This window comes from Semicossyphus pulcher, unplaced genomic scaffold (assembly GCF_022749685.1).
Source record: "Semicossyphus pulcher isolate SPU_LCO1_2020_fin unplaced genomic scaffold, fSemPul1.0.p SCAF_17, whole genome shotgun sequence".
Classification (NCBI taxonomy): domain Eukaryota; kingdom Metazoa; phylum Chordata; class Actinopteri; order Labriformes; family Labridae; genus Semicossyphus; species Semicossyphus pulcher.
The window spans coordinates 15,385,736-15,404,693 of NW_027211681.1; the positions used below are offsets into that span (position 1 = coordinate 15,385,736).

Below are 18,958 nucleotides of genomic sequence, written 5' to 3' on the forward strand. Positions count from 1 at the left end.
AAGAAAAATAGAAAAAATAAAGTTTCCATTAAAAATACTTTAAGTACTACAAACTAGTACAATCCATCTAATTATTGTATATATAGCAACCTGATCCATAAAATATTAAACTTAGCACCTTTGCCGTCTCATTTGTCTCATTTCTGTTGTTTATCCATAGGCCTGTATATAGTGGTTTTTAGTTTTAGTAAGTGTTTGTGCTACCTTTGTCTTGTCCTGTTTTAAGTGTAGTATGTAAATTTGTCTGTACATTGAGAGTAAAGCAAAACCGGAGTTGTATGTGCTCACATACTTGGCCAATAAAACTAATTCTGATAAAGGACACAAGAAACTTGTGTTTTTTATTACAGTTTTTTATATCCCCTGCTTATTGCTCACTTGCTATCTGTTTTATGGGGTGACTGAGGTATAAGCTCATTGGGGATGAATCTAATTCTATAACAGGATCATATTACCAGCTGAAAACACACTCAGTCCCTCAGCGTAAACACATTGCTCTGCTGACCTCTCCCTAACTGAGACCTGTTCTAACCTAAAAAAAAAAAAGTACTAAAATGTTAAGATTATTTTTGCCTTTATCTTGTCTTGCAGCATTGTAGTTGCATGACATCAATGGTTTTACTCACTATTACAAAGTATAATAAAGGACCACAAGGTAAAAGCTCACACAGATAAAAAAAAAGAGGCTATAATGGATTAAAATCAAAAGCTTTCCCAGTTTGTTTGGCAGAAAAAAATAACTTGATCTAATTGTGTCTGGAGGTCTGTAATCTTATACACTACTTGATTACCTGCAACAATAGAGGACACATTGCTTTCGCAGTATACTACATGTGTTTACACATTGTTGATCTGACAATACATCTTCAGTTCATTTGGATGTAGTTTGTAATACAAAGTATCTATTGACCTATTAACCTAACTACGCATGAATATTGATGAAACTAAATATTGATTTAAACTCTTTGCCTTGCAGGAAGGACAGAGGGCAGCCCTGTGGATGGACTCTGAGCAGGCCAGATGGAAACAGAACAGGCCAGACATGAGACGGAAGAAAGTCTGATGATAGCACAATTTGGCTCATCTCACAACTTCTCTCACAAACTCCAGAATGGAGGCAAGACTACAGAGGGAGATTCTCTGCAGATCACTGGGGATACGAACTGGAACCATTTTAAGCCCAATGTAGGTACCATCTCAATGAAGAGGCACAGGGAGACCTGCAACAGCCCTGCTTCAGTTCATGGGCTGCTTGATCAAGGATCCTACATGATTAATGGAGAATTGATGAATGGAGAGTTGAAGCATGCACTCAATGAGCAGTCCTTAATGGTCCACCAACCCAAGAAACTTAAAGTAAATTCTGAAATCAAAGGAAATGATGACTTGAGCTCTAGCTTGTTGGATAGCTTTCCTGAGATGACAAAAGCAACAGAATTTGAATGCAATACTCCACAGAGAGAGATTAAATTAGACAAGAGGAATTGTAACTTTCCTAACGGAGATATCTTTAGCCTTCAAAGGAGTAAACAAGTTTCGATTCCAAATGGTGCTGTTTCACCCCCCTCAACAATAGAAAGCACTCCAGGTGATCTTTTAGAGAAAACCTTGTCTCAGTATTATCCTGAGCAAGTGTCAATTGCACCACAAACATCTAGGCCACAGCTAGAGGCTGTCAATGGTTCAACAGCAAATAAGCTGCCCAGTGATGGTGCTAAAACCCCCTCTTTAACCTCAGGGTTGCCCAATTCAGCTCAGATGCTTGACTCACAGCAACAGCGGCCTGTGTCATCAGGCAATGTTGAAGGAAGCAACAATTACAACTCTGTTGACTATTTGGTGAATGGGTACTCCAACAATTTTGAAGCAGACCACCAGCAGCAACAACAGCAACATCATCAGCAGCGACCATCATCTTACTCTGGTAAGGAGCTGCCTCATGGTCATCTGCCTGGCATGATCCCACCTAGAAATACCGCCAATGGTACACAACAACATCGAAATGGTCCACAGTGCTATCAAGATCAAACAACTTCCCCGGGTATATATGCCAAGTCCAAGCAGGAGTTTAATCAGGACTGTTTTCTAGAGCGGAATGCTCCTCCACAGGCAGCAGAGGCAGGTGGATATAGGTCCTTTCCCAACTCTGGGATGCAGAAGATGGGGCAAATTGAGGAGCCAGGGGCTGGTCAGCAGCAGCACCATGGCACGGACAGGGTCCATCAATATGGGATGAAAACCCAGACCTCAATCCAAAATGCTGGAGCTGACAGTATGGGATCCATGGGGCCCGGTCTCCAGCCACGACATGCTGGGTTAGAAAACGGGATGGAAAACATGTCTCAGCAGAGAGCCAACTTACAATGTTCGACTTCCCACCAGAGAGGCTGGGTAGAGCTGAACTCTTCAAATTCCCAGCAGCAACCAGCAAGTGGCCCATCATCTCAGGCACAAGAGCAGGACATGTGGTTAGGCTTTCCTGCGAAAGCTCAGTCAGAGCAACAGACAGCCAACCCCCAGGTTCACTGCCAGATGTTGGAGCCAAATTCAGTGCAAAAATTCCAGACACAGGGAGTTTACACAGATAGCAGCCAGGGGTCTAGTGGCTACCAGCAGCAGCAGCAGCAGCAGCAGCAGCAGCAGCAGCAGCAGCAGCAGCAGCAGCAGCAGGACTGTCTCCCAGCCCAAACCCACTGTGCTCCAGCCCAGCACAACACTGCCCCTGAGTGGCAGCAATCAAATTCTAAAGCACCGCAAATGCAGCAGCCTGTACCTCATAAAATGCATGAGCAGCAAAACTTCCCCCAAATTCAGCAGGCAGACAGTCGCTTCCACACCCAGATGCAGTCAGAGCACTTAAGTGAAGATCCTGACCTGCAGGAAATACTGTCACCTGGGTTTTTAGCAACCCAGCAACAGCAGCAACAACAGCAACAACAGCACTCTCATCTTCAACGTCCACTGTCCCACCCACCACAATTTGAAGGGCAGCAACTCAAGTCTCCCAATTACAGACCTCACAGTCAACCCCAGCCAGGCCATCAGCAGCTCCAACAGAACCAGCCTCTTAGAAACAATTCTACTCAATCCAATAACCAACACATTCAGAACAATGACCATGCAACGTTCAGTTACAATAACCCAACAGAGATGCAAAAACTACAACATCAAAGGCATTATCCACCAAACTCAGGCACAAGTAACCTCAAGCAGTTCCAACCACAGCAGCCAAACAACCACTGCCACCAACCTAACCATGTGGACATCTCCCAGACCTCTACACAGTCACAATCTCACTTATCACAAGGCATTTTAAACCAACAAGTATCAACACAGATGTATCCTAAAGCTGAACAGCAGCAGAAGGTATCATGCTCTCAGTTCCAAAGGGGACCTCAACTACCTCTGGAACCCCTCAGTCCCCATGGAGACTTTCAGAAACATGCAGCGCTGCGTATGCGCTTGTTACAAAGGCAGGAGCGTCAAGGCCCTCCACATCCCCATCAGAGCTTTAGTGACTCAAAACATGGTCTGAGAGCTATAAAAATGGAAAACGGACCCAGATTTGAAGTGCCTGGTTCACAGCAGCAGGATCGGCAGATGCAAGATGCAAGCACTTGTGGAATTCAAGTCAAGAAAGAGAATCAACAATCCTTGTGTGAGCAAAGCAAAGGGCAGGGAAGCATCTTGGCATCTATGGAACAAAGCCTTAGTCAGTACCAGCTTTCACCTGTGTTTGAGAAGAAATCTCTTGTCATCAATTCAGCAAATAAAGTCAAAGTGGAATCTTCTGGGCCTGTCACAATCCTGTCAACCAACACTGACTTGGGTGGAGTTGAATCATCTGCAGCTTCCTCAGCCAATGTAGCTCTAAAAAAACCACCTGATTCCACCCCTAAGAAGGAACACCTTCTTCAAAGCTTTATGGATTCTCCTATGAAGCTATTGGACACCCCTATAAAAAATCTTTTAGATACCCCCATGAAGACACAATATGAGATTGCATCCTGCCACTGTGTTGGTGAGTTTCATAATGTTGTTCCTGAAACATGATTGATCAGTTGGTCTGTAATTGTTAACATATGCTCTTTTATGATATTTAGAACAAATCAGTGAGAAGGACGAAGGCCCATACTACACTCACTTGGGCTCAGCACCTAATATTGCCAGTATACGGGAAGCAATGGAGAAAAGGTAAACCTAGATTGGACTTGAGAAATGCATGTTAAAATTAAATGTGTTACATAGCCACTGTGAACAGTTTTATTTATGTTTACTTCAATACTTCTATTCTGCTTTGAAGGTCTGGGTTTACAGGTCGCGCCATCAGGATTGAAAAAGTAATATACACTGGCAAGGAAGGCAAAAGTACACAGGGATGCCCCATAGCCAAATGGGTAAGAATAATTTTTACATATTTTATTTGAGAATTAAGTAAACAGGCTGCTCTATTATTTGACTGATTTGACTCATGGACAAATACCTATACGTTATGTTTCAGGTGATTCGACGAGGTAGTGTAGAAGAAAAGCTACTGGTGTTGGTGCGAGAACGTACTGGTCATACATGTGAAACAGCCTGCATCATTGTGGTAATCCTTGTCTGGGAGGGCATCCTTCCCAGCCTGGCTGACCGCCTCTACCTCGAACTCAGTGAAACTCTAAGAAAGCATGGAGCCCTCACGCAGAGACGCTGTGCTCTCAATGAGGAGTAAGTAATAGCATTGCAGGACTCAACCCTGGCCAAGTGGGCCACAATCAATTTTTGATCAAATAGAGAAGTAATAATAGCTGATTAGAATTCAACATTGCTTTAATGAAGGGAAAATGCAGTTATTGCTTTTGTTTTTTGTAAGGGCCTTTTTTCTCCTATCATCACTTTTTTCTTCTTTGCATCACATTGAAGAATACCAGTTTTTATTTCTGTCCACAATCAAAACTTTAAGAAAAAAAATGACAGATTATGTTTTTTTCCCCTCACGCTTCAGGAGGACCTGTGCATGCCAAGGGTTAGAGGCTGATGCGTGTGGAGCATCGTTCTCCTTTGGCTGCTCCTGGAGCATGTACTACAACGGCTGCAAATTTGCCCGAAGCAAAATCCCAAGAAAATTCAAGTTGCTAGCAGATGATGTGAAAGAGGTATTTCATGTAGATTAAAAATATTAATCTTCCCGCGCACCATGGTAACCTGAGCATAATTTTCTATTATAGCGTGAAACAAAATTGTGTCTTTCAGGAAGAACACATGGAGCACAACTTTCAAAATCTGGCAACCTTACTGGCTCCCTTGTACAAAACTATGGCACCTGAAGCATATGGAAACCAGGTGAGTTACATCTATATTATTTATTATTATTAAAATATATAATGTAACTTTCATGTTTCTGTACTTTCAGATAAAATCCAAACCGAAAATGGTTTTAAAGCACATTTTAAGTTTGGCACTTTAAAAGTCTATCCTCTTCTATCCATCGCCTATCCCTCTGCTCACTACTTTGACATTGGCTGGAGAGAGAAAAAGGGGGTTGATATATGGGAAAACAAACACCTTTACAATAACCTTTACAAATGAACTAGTGTTGCAATTTGGTTATTTACACGTAACCAACCATTTCTAACAATGTTCAAAATTATGCTTAATTTGCGAAATGAAAGATGCCGAGAATGACACCCTTTAAACTGAAGCAACAAACTTCTCCATTATATTTATGGTATGTACAGACTGATCTGGATACAGCAATTCCTGTGTGGGTTGTAGTATATCTTACATTGGGGCCTGTCCCAGCCCTGTGACAGTAACTTTTAAAGTGAAAACTACCTGTAACATATCTTTACGCTACTCATTTGCTTCAAGAGCAAAGAATAGCCACTAAAAGGACTTCCCAGTACATCCGCTCCATAAACGGTCTGCATATGTAGCCAGTGTTAACCAGCACCAACAGAAGGTACCCCTTGTAACGGGAACAAGTACTCAACAGCCTCCTAGGGTAGCTCAGTGCCTACCTTAACCATTGAGGCAACACTATCTGTGACAGTAGCTGCATTGAGTGCATGTTTGCAGGTAAGTGATATGCAGAGTTACTGTGTGACCTCCGGTGATGGTACGGACTTGTAATGGTTTAATCAGACAGACTTTTCTTGTAGATCCTGAATACATTAACATGTTAATGATGCATTTGCACACATGAATTCATACAAACACTGGCTATTTTTCCAATGTATCTACATGATAAGATATTTGCAAAGATTCCCTTAAAACATTGTTATTCACAGAAACGTTACATATTGTCCAAAATTACCTTGTGTTGTTTCTGAACACAGGTGGAACATGAACACAGGGCACCAGATTGTCGACTGGGGCTCAAGGAGGGCCGTCCTTTCTCTGGGGTCACTGCTTGTCTGGACTTCTGTGCCCACGCTCACAGAGATCTCCACAACATGCAGGGTGGCAGCACTGTGGTAAGCTGAACTTTGTAACTGTATATTTCTCTGGAAATTATATACTTTTTCAGGTGTGTACATTAACAAGAGCAGACTTTTTACCTAATGTCCGGGACATCCCCTAAAAAATATGAACTATTTAATTTAGTATTTAACTTAGCCGTTGTTTTACAGGTGTGCACATTAACAAGGGAGGATAACCGAGAGATTGGCAAGATACCAGAGGATGAGCAGCTTCATGTACTGCCCCTTTATAAGGCTTCCAACACTGACGAATTTGGTAGTGAGGAAGGTCAGCAGGAGAAAGTCAAGTCAGGCGCCATCCAAGTCCTCAGTGCCTTCCGCCGCCAGGTGCGCATGCTTGCAGAACCAGCCAAGTCTTGCAGACAAAAAAAGCTGGATGCTAAGAAGGCAGCTGCCAACAAGAATGCCATGTTGGAGAGTGCAAATGAGAAGGCAGAGAAGGCCTTGCTGGCCAAGTCAAAAGCTGGACCTTATGAGAATACCACTCAGAGCACTACTATGGCAGGTAGGTTCAAATTTATTCTGGCACATTCTATAAATTGCATCTAGAATACTTGATGTCTTTGTTGAGACATATTGCTAACATACTAAACAAAAAAAATATTTTTGTCATACTTTTGCCTTTATCTTTGGTGGTTTTTGCTTACTAGGCATTATTCCAGGTGCTATGGGAGCCAACCTACAGTCAGGTCAACCAACACACCCCCTTGGGGCCCATCATCAGCAACTACAGCAACTACAGCAACAACAGCACCAGAGTATTCTTCCCCCTTATCCTGGCTCAACACATGCAGCCAACTACCCCAGGTTCCCCAACCACCCTGGGTCCTTTCCAAGCACTTCCAAGCCAGGAAGCATGTATCCTCCTCAGCAACCAACACCAGCCAGCCCTTACCCCTCCCCGCTCCATGTACCAAACTCTTATATTAACGGATCAAATCGTCCTTTCCCAGGATATCAATGTAATGGAGGAATGCCCCTTGACAATTACCATCCATACTATGCTTCAAACCCAAAGCACCTTGACATGTATCGGCAACAGCGGCCAGCGCTTTACTCAGAGCAGCAGTATGGTGTACATCAACGTTATGAGGTCAATTATCCGCCAAGGTACAGTGAGTCAGCTTTACAGGTCAATGGTTACAATGCCTGCAGCATGAGGCCAGTTCATCCCATGAGATCTTTTGCTCCTTTTGGTCCTAATGGATCCGCAGACCCCCAGTTTATGGATCCCCTCTCAAGAGCACCTTCAGCCCATGGTGGTCTAGACTATACAGCTGCTGTGAACAAAGGCAACCAGTTTGGAGGATACCCAAATCCATACCTATCTCAGAGCCCTCAAATCTTACCCCCAGGCCAAGGTCCTTTCCATATGCAAATCAAGACAGAGATGGGTATTCCTCGCCAACCAATGCTTTCTGCTCAGTTAAGTGGTGGGTGCTTAAACCCTGAAACACAGTCAGGGTTGGGTCTGCCTAATGGTATTAAGCAGGAGCCTGGAACACCACAGACACCCACGACCCCACAAAAGCCAGAGACGTGGTCAGACAATGAGCACAACTTCTTGGACCCTGACATTGGTGGTGTGGCAGTGGCACCAACACACGGCTCAGTCCTCATTGAGTGTGCAAAACGGGAGCTCCATGCCACAACGCCCCTTAAAAACCCTGACCGCAACCACCCAACACGCATTTCCTTGGTCTTCTACCAGCATAAAAATATGAATGAGGCCAAGCATGGTTTGGCACTGTGGGAAGCTAAGATGGCAGAGAAGGCTCGGGAGAAGGAAGAAGACGCAGAAAGGAATGGAGGTGAAGGGACACCTAGCAAGAGTAGCAAGAAGGGAGTGAAGCGAGAGCATCCAGAGTCATCAGAAACCTCCGGACCACCGCCGTACAAGCGCTTTATCAAGGCACTTATGGAGGGGTCCTTGTCATGCACAACAAACACCTATGTCAGTACATCTCCGTACGCCTTCACCAAGGTCACAGGGCCTTACAGTAAGTTTGTGTAGAAAACATTCATGAAGAAGAAAGTTGAAGGTGGTTTATTTATGACAAACAAAGACCACAAGCACCACTGGCCTCCTAACACTCCTTTCGCAAGGTTAGCCACAGTGTTGGGTACAAAAAAGGAACCTGTGATCAGATGAGTGATTACTCATCATTCACATCAGGTCTTTCACCTCTTTAACAATCAAGCTTTACTAGTTCACCCTACTAAGGATGTATTTATTTTTTTGGCAACTTTTGCAAATACATACTGTCAAAATATCTGGTGCTTTCAGTCTGATACATATGGACCTATTTTTAATGGAAACAAAGTTTCATTTTAGGTGGCTTTATTTTTATTACAAAACTCTGGAGATGCCTTGTAGGCATAAAACACTGTCTTTATAAATAACAACATTCACGGTGCTAAAGTGAGTTCTTATTACCATTCATTTTAATTACAATTATGCCTTCACACTATAACCAGAACACACTCTACAATTGACACTCAATTACTCTTGTCACTGAAAACACCATTCTACTGTCAATCATCAGCATCATAATGGTTTTTGACAAGTCAGTGTTTCTCATAGCACTTTTGAGTAAGAGAGTTAAGATTTGGCAATACCTTTAAATTATAAAATCTGGTTTTACTGTATACCTACATAAAGTTGAATTCATTTCTAAGCATCAGTTAAATTAATGAATTTACAACAGAGGCAGTATGAGCAATCCATAAATCTATTTCGAGTTCATGCAAAAAATCATTGTGTTGGTGCTTCTCTCACTTTCTTATGTCATTTATACTGTAATTGAGCCATTCTAATGGTGAATTTTTAACCTTTTGAGAAAAAAAAAATCACAGTTGTGTTAATTTAGTTTTTTCCAGGTTCACTTTGTTGTCAGCGACTGTTTTTAATGTTCCTTAACTTAGGTTCAATGAACAAACCTGGACTGTGAATATTACATGTAGTTTTATGTCTGTGGTGCTTAGTTAATGTGCTTTTTATACACTGAGGAACATAAAACAGGGTAAGCTCAGCGTCAGTTTCAGAGGACAGCTGGCTTGCTGTGGGGTCTTTAATTATTGCAATCTAACTGTAAGATAAACAGATGAGATTTGTACAGTAAGTTAATTTTCCTTTGTGGAATTACTGTTATAAATTTTGTGTTGTAAAGAATGCTAACAGCCTATTTCATTGTATTTCTTTGGGTTTCAACTGATTTCATATCATGAGGTGCTATACAACCTGCTAAAAACAAACAATGTGAGACTCTTTGGGCAATGAGAAGGCTTTTAAATAATGTACAGTACAGACCTTTCATATACCTCAAAACTATTTTGGCAATAGGATAACAATTTTTTTCTTCCTTTGTATATTATTTTTTAGTGTTTATAACAGCTAAACTTCAGGCCAACAAAAGGCATAAAAGTTCATTTCTTGCTTTCTAAAAAATCTGGTAGAAAGTATTACTTGAACTTGAATCTTTGATGTTACTGTAAAATCAGGGACATTTTCAATGTCAATTTCTTTTTTTTGTACATCTTCATCGCCTGTATTCATCTTGTCTTTTTCTCATTCAGGCACTTGCCATTGCATCCTGAATCCAATTATTGTCTTCTATACTTCAAACAGACAAAAATTTTGTGAGGAAAAAGAAACTTTCCTGAAAATCTTTGCTTAAATTTTAGCCACTAGAAAGGTGGTGATCTTTCAAAAGTAATTTGAACATATATGCACTGAGTTGACTAAAGGGAAAGTATGATGACTAAATAAAAAGCAATGTATATGCTTTTGCTAAGGCAAGACCAGGGCAGTGATTAACGTAGTTGCACATGTTTGTGCCTGTGTATAGTTAAATTTATTTATAACCACTAAGCAATTGTATAATGATTTAATTTCCCTGTCCATTGATTTAATGAATGAGATATATAATGGAGCGACTGTCATGTTGTAGTAACAACTTTCCCCATTCTTCACAATATATTCAGTTTCTGAAAGCACTTCATTTCTTTTTCAGGAAAAAATATGTAATAAAGAACTACAAAACATTTTATTTAAACAGATTGTAAATGTGTTAAAAAAATAAATAAATTATGTCACATTGTACAGACAAAGAACCTGTATTACAGGAATACAAGTCATTCTTTTTTGTTGATGTAGGTTCTTCATGTTCTGTCAAATTGACCCATAACACCCCTATCAGCAATTCTCATCATATCTTTAAATATCCTTCTGGCTCTTTCAGGTTTAAATAATGATCACGGTTAGATTATCCAGGAAGTCTTTGTAAATTTATGCTAACTTTTACAGCAATGTTTACAGTTATAGTATCCTGTTCACTCAGACATTAGAGGTTCTAGATTTTTTTTTTTTAACTGTTCCAGTTTTATAAAATAAATCTACAAAAATAATGTCAAATTTTGTTGTACAGGACCCAGCTACAGTAGCAGGTTGTGGTTGAGAAAGAAGTGGTGTCTAAGATATAGCGGGTCAAAAGCATAGCCATACTTGAAGATGCTTCAGAGTGTTTCTGAGTGAGTCAACATTACTTGAATGACTTTCTGGGCTTAACTAGTGCACTAATGTGTGCACAGCTCAAAAGGTTCAGCTAGCAGTTGATACACACTTGGTCTTTTTGCAGTTAGACACTAAAGGTATAAAAAAAAAAAAAAAAGAAAAGTGCAACTTTTTTCCTGTTATTTTATTTTTTAAGGCTTCCCTTGTTCTCCTGAAGTTTGGTTTGCTACAAAAAAAAAATGGAATTAAGGATGGATATTAATACTGTAAGTATTGTAATGTACTGAATGCAGTTTATTTGAAAGCTGTTTATTATATCATTCCTGATATTGCTGAGATGTGGGTGTTTTTTTAATAAAATTTATATTTATTTAAAGCAATCTGATTTGTTACTCCAAGTTAATGAGAATATCTAATTTCTGTGCATGACTGTCCACTTGTTGAAGGGCTTTTAAATGTGTAATTACAAATGAAACTGCAAAGAGGTTGCGTCATGTTAACACCTTCATTTTTTATTTACCCAAACAAGGAAGCAATTTGTACTTATTTACAAATTGCATTGTGATTGTGATTGCAACACAAACCTATTTACTGTCTTAAAGGCTAATTAGAGCATATTAGCATAACTTTCAATCTGATGCAAGGCTTAACCTGGACATTAGCCACAAAAGTACTGCAGTATATATACAGCATTATTTACAATTTAGTAGAAAGGAAGCCAATTATTTTTTGTGATTAACCGCTAAACTGTTAAAGGTACAGTTCTTTACAGGTTTGTATTTCAATGACATGGTTATTGGATTCAAATTTTCAACAAATTATTGGACGCTGAACATAAATAGCACTTTATACAGCTGAGAATAAGCCTTTACCAAAAATGTATAAATCCAGCTGCTTCAAACAATGAAGGAGTTTTGTTGGTTTCCACAGTATCTTTAGGGCTTCAGACAAAATGCCACTTGTCCACTGTTAAAGAGAAGATTTGGAATGACGTAAAAATATAAGCCTCAGAATATTTAACACCTCAAATAAACCAAATTTAAGGCAGGTATTTCATTGTTTACTTACCATCTGGAGGCACAGGGTGTGCGCTCCCAAATGCAGGGGCCTAGGGTGTAAAAAAAGACAATAATTTGTCAAACATAAGTTTAATATGCTACTATTGTTAAATATCGTTGTTGTCAAAACAGCAGTATTTAGAAGTTCTCACCGATATAACCACACTTCTAGCTTCTTCTGAACTGCAACTGAAAGGACTCTCACAGCAGGAGGTATTTTTGCTGAACAAATGTGAAAAGTCAGTGGTGTGCATTACACTTACATATGTACACACTGAAAGACTGCAGGGTTCAACCTCCAACAATTTACCATTCAATCCCTCCACTATTTGTCTGCTTCTGCACTAGTGCCCTCCAGTGCTCATGGGTGGACTTAATAATCTTAACAGCAAATTCCTATGAAAAGGAGAAAAACCATCACAGTGGATTACTACCTCTTTTAAAAAGCAATCCATTAGAGGCCATTTATTTTTAGCCACAAACTGAATAAACTGCAGCCTGTAGTATACAAATTGCCATGTCTTATACATGTACTATATTAGATGCTGCAAAAATCATAGTACCTTGTCTTTGAATTGTCCATTGAATCCAAATTGGTTCTCTGGCTTTCCATCAGGAACCTTATATTTCCTAAACCAGTCGACAGTGGCCTCTAAATGACCAGGCCTGCTCTTGCGAACATCCTCTATGCCTGGGGAAAACAAAAACAAAGAATTGAAACAAACATTTTTGACCATAATTGTCTTGACTTGTGGTTAGGTATTCATCTTTACGAGGAAAAGTGTTGAATTTGTACATCCTTCCTGTATCTTATACAGGAATTTATACAGGGTATAAAATCAATAAATGGAGAAATGTAATGCATTTTCTAGAAGACTACTGTTAATACGATCTGTGGAAAACACCCACTATTTAGGTTTTTGGCATCTGGGTCTTCTGCATTGATAGCGATGACCTTCCAGTCCGTTTCTCCCTCATCGATCATGGCCAAAATGCCAAGCACTTTCACTTGGATCACCTGACCTGGAGAGCATACCTGCAGAACAGACCAATAAATAACAATCAGTCAATCAATCACAAGTAATTATCTTTGAAAAAGGCTGATAAAATGAGCAAGAAACTTCTTATAATGATACAGTTTATATATACACACCAAGGACCCTTACCAATGTGCCGATCTCGCAGACGTCAATTGGATCATTGTCACCACAACACTTTGTGTCTTCATCTGAGTGGTTTGGGTCCTCCCATGTCTTTTACAAGGAGCAGTTTAAAAACATGTATGAAATCTTATTTTTCTTGGAAACATTTAAACAAACTACAGGACAAAATATAAAATCTGAAATAAAAGTAATTCACTACTAGCAATAAGACACTAAATTATGCATGTCAATTAACACAAAATCAATCACTAGGTCTTTAAAAAGCGCTAATATATCATTACCTAGGATCAAAATACAGCCTGAGGGTGAGGGATGTACACAAAACATGTTTTTTAAGCATTAATTGCTTGAATTCTGATATAACCTAGACCCTTGTCACCTTGCATTTACTTACCTGTGGGAGAGCCCCATAATTCCAAATGTAGCCTTTATGGGGAAATACATTCGCAACATACCGGAGCTTTCCTTTCTTTACATCTTGTTTGATCGGGTTCAGCGGTTCCTTTGTTGCAATCTAGAAATTGAAGCAATTGTGAACGCGTATGTGTTTAGATGTATGTGTGTGTGTGTGTGCCTTTTTCGCAAGATTAAAAGCATACTGTATTTCTCAAGTGTGACAAGAACACAAAGCCTTAGCTTCTGGCTATAGCTATGCTAGCTAGCTAGCAACAGTGACAGTAGCTTGCTCATCAAATAACACTAATAGCTTAATGCTGCTGCTGTTAAAGTCTTGGAAAATATATTACCCTTGAATTAAAGTTGACATACGACCTGTTAAAAGATACCTGCTGGGTTATTACTAATATATTTCAATCTCAGTATTTCCTAAAGCAGATATAGCTGCAGTAATAGAATAATAATAATAATCATTTTTAATTTATGTACCTACAGCCTTACCTCCATCTTAGCATTTGACCATCGAGGTACCTCCACAACCATGTTGAAAAGCACCTGAGGGGAGAGAAGGAAGGTGCATACAGCATAAGCTTAGGTAAATGTTTTCAGGTGGTAATAGTGACATTGAATATTTGAATTTGACGGTACCTCACTCTCATTCTGCTTGGGCTTTTTAGCGGGCACATCATTCTCCTATTGGAAAAGGTTGTGAATAACTGTTTAAAGTAGCTTAACACAGTGAGGAACTTACTAAAGAGTTACTGAAACAGAAACATTACCTTAATTAATCAAAATGTTACCTGTTCTCTCTCCACAACAAGTGGAATGTCATGGAATGGTGAAATGTATTTCCCTTTGTTTGTTTCTAAGAAAAAAAACAAATTGTCAAAAAAAATACGTACAAACATGTCTCTTTAAAATCCCAAACACTCTTATATACAGACAAGAATGACCTGAGCCCTTATCAATATAGGGTATTCTTAACCTGTCCTACACTGTCAACAGCATAGTTGTTTTTATCATAATATTACATTTCACGTATGTGTATAATGTCTTGACACTTGACACAGTAGTAGTAGTAAAAAGACTCATGACCTCTTAAAAAGCCTCTTACAGGGCTTTCAAAATCATCTCACGGTCTTCTTTGGCGGAGTTTGCTTCATTGTTACTGACATAGCTCAAACTAATGCAGGTGCTAAGCTATCCCGAAGCTGATAATTCGACTTTATGTTTAGTTTTGTTTTAATCAATTTAATCTCTGAAGAGTTGCATGTGGTTTTGGGGGCTCATTAACTTATAAATATACTTACAGTTAATTTATTGGTCACCATGACATCATTTACATCTAATGTTACCTTTAGTTATAAAAGCTTTACAGTGACACCTGCAGTCATAAAAAATGATGATTTTGTAATGTAATAATTACATTGACATTATTTTATGGGGTTCTCGCTTAGACATTCTACAAGTGCTGTATAATTATCACTACTGGTTTAGTAAGAATGACTCAATAACAATGAATGAAATGTCTCCATAAGCTGTCTCTTTCATAATGGTTTCCTAGTGTGTAGCTATTGTCCACGTGACCACCCAACAGGAAGTAAAACCATGTGAGGATGCACGGTTAAACATCTTCCTTCCTTTCTGCTTAGCAGCTATTTCAACATGCTAAAACTGGGGGATAACATTGGCGTGGTTTTGACTCTGAAGCTAAGCGGTATGAGTGCCACACGTCATGAGAATTTCAAGCCTGCAACTCAAAGGTCAAACGTTTACCTTTACCTGGAGGTCGGCCTGTAGTCACCTGTAAGGCACTGGACCCTGGTGGTACACTGTTATGGTACGAAATAAAGCGGGACACTTATGGTTTCTGCTACGGTGAAGACGGTAAACTTACTAAAATAAATCCGGTAGTCAGAAGAATTGGGGTGTCCTCTCTCCTCCGTTTGATAGTGCATCGTTTTTCTGAAATAGTATAAATGAGGCACGACTGCTGCTTGTGTGACGAGTTTGTTTCGAGAAGCGGAAAATGAGCCGAAAACTGTCACCAGGCAGCCGAGCGAAGAGCGCAGCAGCAAGGGTCTCATTATAGACACTTCTTCTTCTACCCTCGGCTTCTGCTTCCCGTTTTCCACCGCTCCCACACACCGGGAAACGTGAAGCCCGCCAGAGGGAAGTAGGGGTTCCGGTCAGTGATTTCCAACATAAAAGCCTCCAACGTGGGGCTAACGAGATACAGGCCATATTAGTTTATCCTATTCGGTGCATTGAGGTATTAAGGACATGAAAGTGAACCATTTAATGTGTGAAATGCTAAGACCAAATCGTTGAAAGATTAGGCTTTCATTCTTCACGTCAGTACTGTTTTAACAGATTTGAGATGATTCTCAACACCGTCTTTTATTTTGATGCCAAATCCGTTGTTACCGGAAGTGAATCATTTACCTGTATTATCTTCACGATTCTTTCATCGCATGCGTGTTGACCATGAGTTGTAGCTTTATTTTGCTGCCACCTAGCCAATCTATCCCCCCAAAACACCACAATACTAAAATACAAGCTGAGTTGCAGGACAGGTCATTGTTAAATTCCTGGCAAACTGATGTCTATGTCAAGGACATGGGGACATATATATCCCCGTCCTATCTTTACTATTTATAGCCTATAACAAATAAAAACATAAAATAAATAAAGAGTCTTTGCCTAGATGGATTGTGTTCATTTTTGTTTTGATATTGTTTGACACATGAAGTTGTAATTTATCTTTTGATCTTATTATGCTCTTTATGTTTTGTCTTTATTGTCTTGTAAATGAAAAAAATAAAAAACAAAGAATCCATGTCTTTTTAATTGTATAGCTTTTTCTATCACAAGAACACAGCTAAGAGACAAGAAAAATATATACATGTCTTCTTAGTTAATATTAACATTTATTTTAATAGCATTAGTGACAATGCTCACATCAGGCTAATGCACACAAGCTGTATTTTTGTCCATGTTCAATGGATAACTGGATGAAGTCATTTTTCTCTCCTCCTATCTGGGCAACTATAGCTCTTTAATGTCCCCCGCTTTGCTTTTTACAACCTGAAGCTAATGGATTGTATTGTGGAAAACTCCACAATACATCAAGAGATCAAAGTCCATATGTATCTATTGAGCCATAAACAAACACCCAACCTAGCCACATTGATGTGCCTCTTTTAGTGCTGTATAGGTTGGTCTCTGTTCAAACAAATTACGTATTGGCAGCCATAAAAAGCTGGTTCAATAAAAAATAAAAGTACATACCTGTCTTTGATACTGTTGCCAAAGGCCTTTGATTTTGCTGGGAACAGTATCCTCTGTGTTTACTTAACAGGACCACAGTAATGGTCAAGGTCAAAGTACTGCAGCTTGACTTGATAATGAAGAAAGGGGATCTTGGCTGTTTCAGCAAAATGTTACATGTGAGATTGTGGAAGCTACAAAAAGGGCTCAAATTCATATTTATATTTAATCTGTCTTAAACACTGCACATCTGGATGGAGAATCAAATGAGGAGAGTGTCCCTTTCTTCAATTTCTGTCTAAGTGCCCATAAGCAAAGCAACCAACCATGCCTCCTTCAGTAATGGTACCCAAGAGGCCAGCAGTAAAAGTCTATGGCTGTAAAAAACAGTTTCAGGCATGAGTGTCTCCCTACTCACTCAGCTGGCCTGGCTCCTGCTGCTACTTTTCCCTGCTGAAAATATAATGTTCTCTGTTGTTTCGTCTTATCAAACAAGCTTTGGAAAGAAAGACAAAAGTGGCGAACCTATGCTGTCTGAGAGGCATGGGCCAAAACGTCGAAAAGGACACCAGCTGCAGTGAGGGCAACCTGTACAGCTCTTTATCTTGTTTTCACCACTGCAAAGGAACCCTACAGGGCATTTTATGATATTTTCTCAATATAATGGCACCCTGGAGATTAGTTGACCAACAGGAAACTAATTGGTTCTGTTTTGATTCATTCATTCTCTGGTTTCGACTTCTCCAATGTGAGGATTTGCTAACCTGTGAAAGTATTTTTGCGATTTTCTAACATTTTAAAGACTAAACTATGAATGTAAAATAATAACTTTAAATGAAAATGGTCATTGATTAAAAAATAAGCCCCGCCCTGACTGAATTGATGTCACATGAACTCTTTCAGGGCAAAACAACACACTGGAGATAACACTGTTTACCCAGTTGCATGTTTGTACAGAGTATGCAGTTCAGTTCAGTTTACTTTTCAAAGTTCACTCGGTTACGCAATGCGGCTGACATTGACGTCTGATATGTTTGATCACAATTAACTGTGCTTGTTTAACAGAGACGTAGAAAATATTTATGGTTTAATTGTTGTGTTTTTCTCATATACTTACATGGATGATGATGAAGCTGCTGACAGTGACATATAAAGTCTTATGACCTAATAAATGTTAGCCGTGAGCCTTACGTGTGCATCCGTTCTACTGGAGGTTAAACAGGTGTGGTATGAGCACACTGCACAGTGATCTGAAAACACAATGGGAGTCCTCATTACCTGCGGTTGAATGGGGAGGAAATGCATCCATTCATTGTTCTGGCAGGGGACGCAGTATCTGGTTGCTACGAGCAGAAATCATTGAAGTGTGTTGATGAATTACCTGCCGAACCAGATTTGAGAGTCAAGTTGGTTAAAGGAAAAAGATACATTTTGGTGCAGAGAAACAAAAGCCAGGAACTACACTGTGAATAACAAGAGGAAGAATTTTCAACCTCTGTTGTTTCAAAACCTCTAAATACCATTAACCTGACAAGGGTACAGCCAACACACAGATTAAATGTGGTTTAAGAGTATTTGTAAAATGCAGCTGATGAAGCAATTTAAAGGGCTTTTTGAATCCATTACTGTATTTAAAAATGGCTCAGCTGCTTACATCTTGACTAGCAAAGAGGTTTGCTTTTTCCTACAGTTCAAGAGAACATTAAATGTACTTTATTTCCTATCTAAATAAAAAGCTTACTTTATTGCCATGTGTGATTTATAGCACCTGAGAAATTTACATAAATACTTCCCTGTTTATATTTGCCTTTGGCCTTTATTTTATGGGCATTTAGTTTTAGTAATAGGAAAAAGAAGACTCTAGCTGGTGTTGTTCTGTACTTAATGCATCGAGGGAGGGAACGTACATCACTTTCTCTCCTTGGATAGAGGAAAAGGTTAAAAAGGGACAGCATGTATTGCGTATTAAGGATAGCAGAGCAGTAGGGAGGTGTGTCCACACAGCACTCATGACAGGTAGATAAGGGGGAGGGGCTAGATTACCTGAGCTAGCAGTCAGTGCACAGTGAACATTACACCTGTTGCACTTTCCAG

The 18,958-nt window shown here is 39.6% G+C and overlaps 2 protein-coding genes across 3 annotated transcripts in view; one reads left to right on the forward strand and one right to left on the reverse strand.

The window, feature by feature from the left end:
* Positions 1 to 11,357, forward strand: part of tet2 (tet methylcytosine dioxygenase 2) — a 28,591-nt gene extending 17,234 nt beyond the window's left edge. The window contains exons 2-10 of the mRNA XM_069665252.1: positions 977 to 4,021; positions 4,104 to 4,194; positions 4,304 to 4,397; positions 4,502 to 4,710; positions 4,988 to 5,138; positions 5,236 to 5,325; positions 6,321 to 6,458; positions 6,615 to 6,969; positions 7,115 to 11,357. Of these exons, the coding sequence (XP_069521353.1) occupies positions 1,021 to 4,021; positions 4,104 to 4,194; positions 4,304 to 4,397; positions 4,502 to 4,710; positions 4,988 to 5,138; positions 5,236 to 5,325; positions 6,321 to 6,458; positions 6,615 to 6,969; positions 7,115 to 8,478 (5,493 nt within the window). The 5' untranslated portion in view covers positions 977 to 1,020 and the 3' untranslated portion in view covers positions 8,479 to 11,357. The remainder of the gene's footprint in view (positions 1 to 976; positions 4,022 to 4,103; positions 4,195 to 4,303; positions 4,398 to 4,501; positions 4,711 to 4,987; positions 5,139 to 5,235; positions 5,326 to 6,320; positions 6,459 to 6,614; positions 6,970 to 7,114) is intronic.
* Positions 11,347 to 15,721, reverse strand: ppa2 (inorganic pyrophosphatase 2). 2 transcript variants are annotated; one of them, XM_069665253.1, is made up of 12 exons: positions 15,492 to 15,721; positions 14,395 to 14,459; positions 14,243 to 14,287; positions 14,096 to 14,149; positions 13,593 to 13,712; positions 13,202 to 13,288; positions 12,945 to 13,071; positions 12,599 to 12,726; positions 12,346 to 12,431; positions 12,188 to 12,257; positions 12,046 to 12,085; positions 11,347 to 11,943 (listed from the first exon to the last, which is right to left on the reverse strand). In XM_069665253.1, exons 1-12 carry the CDS (start codon positions 15,679 to 15,681, stop codon positions 11,921 to 11,923), a joined length of 1,035 nt encoding a protein of 344 aa, XP_069521354.1. In that variant the 5' UTR covers positions 15,682 to 15,721; the 3' UTR covers positions 11,347 to 11,920. The 2 variants fall into 2 exon arrangements, with proteins under 2 accessions (XP_069521354.1, XP_069521355.1); XM_069665254.1 differs by having other exon boundaries at positions 14,248 to 14,287; positions 15,492 to 15,573.
* Between the last annotated feature and the right edge of the window lie 3,237 nt (positions 15,722 to 18,958).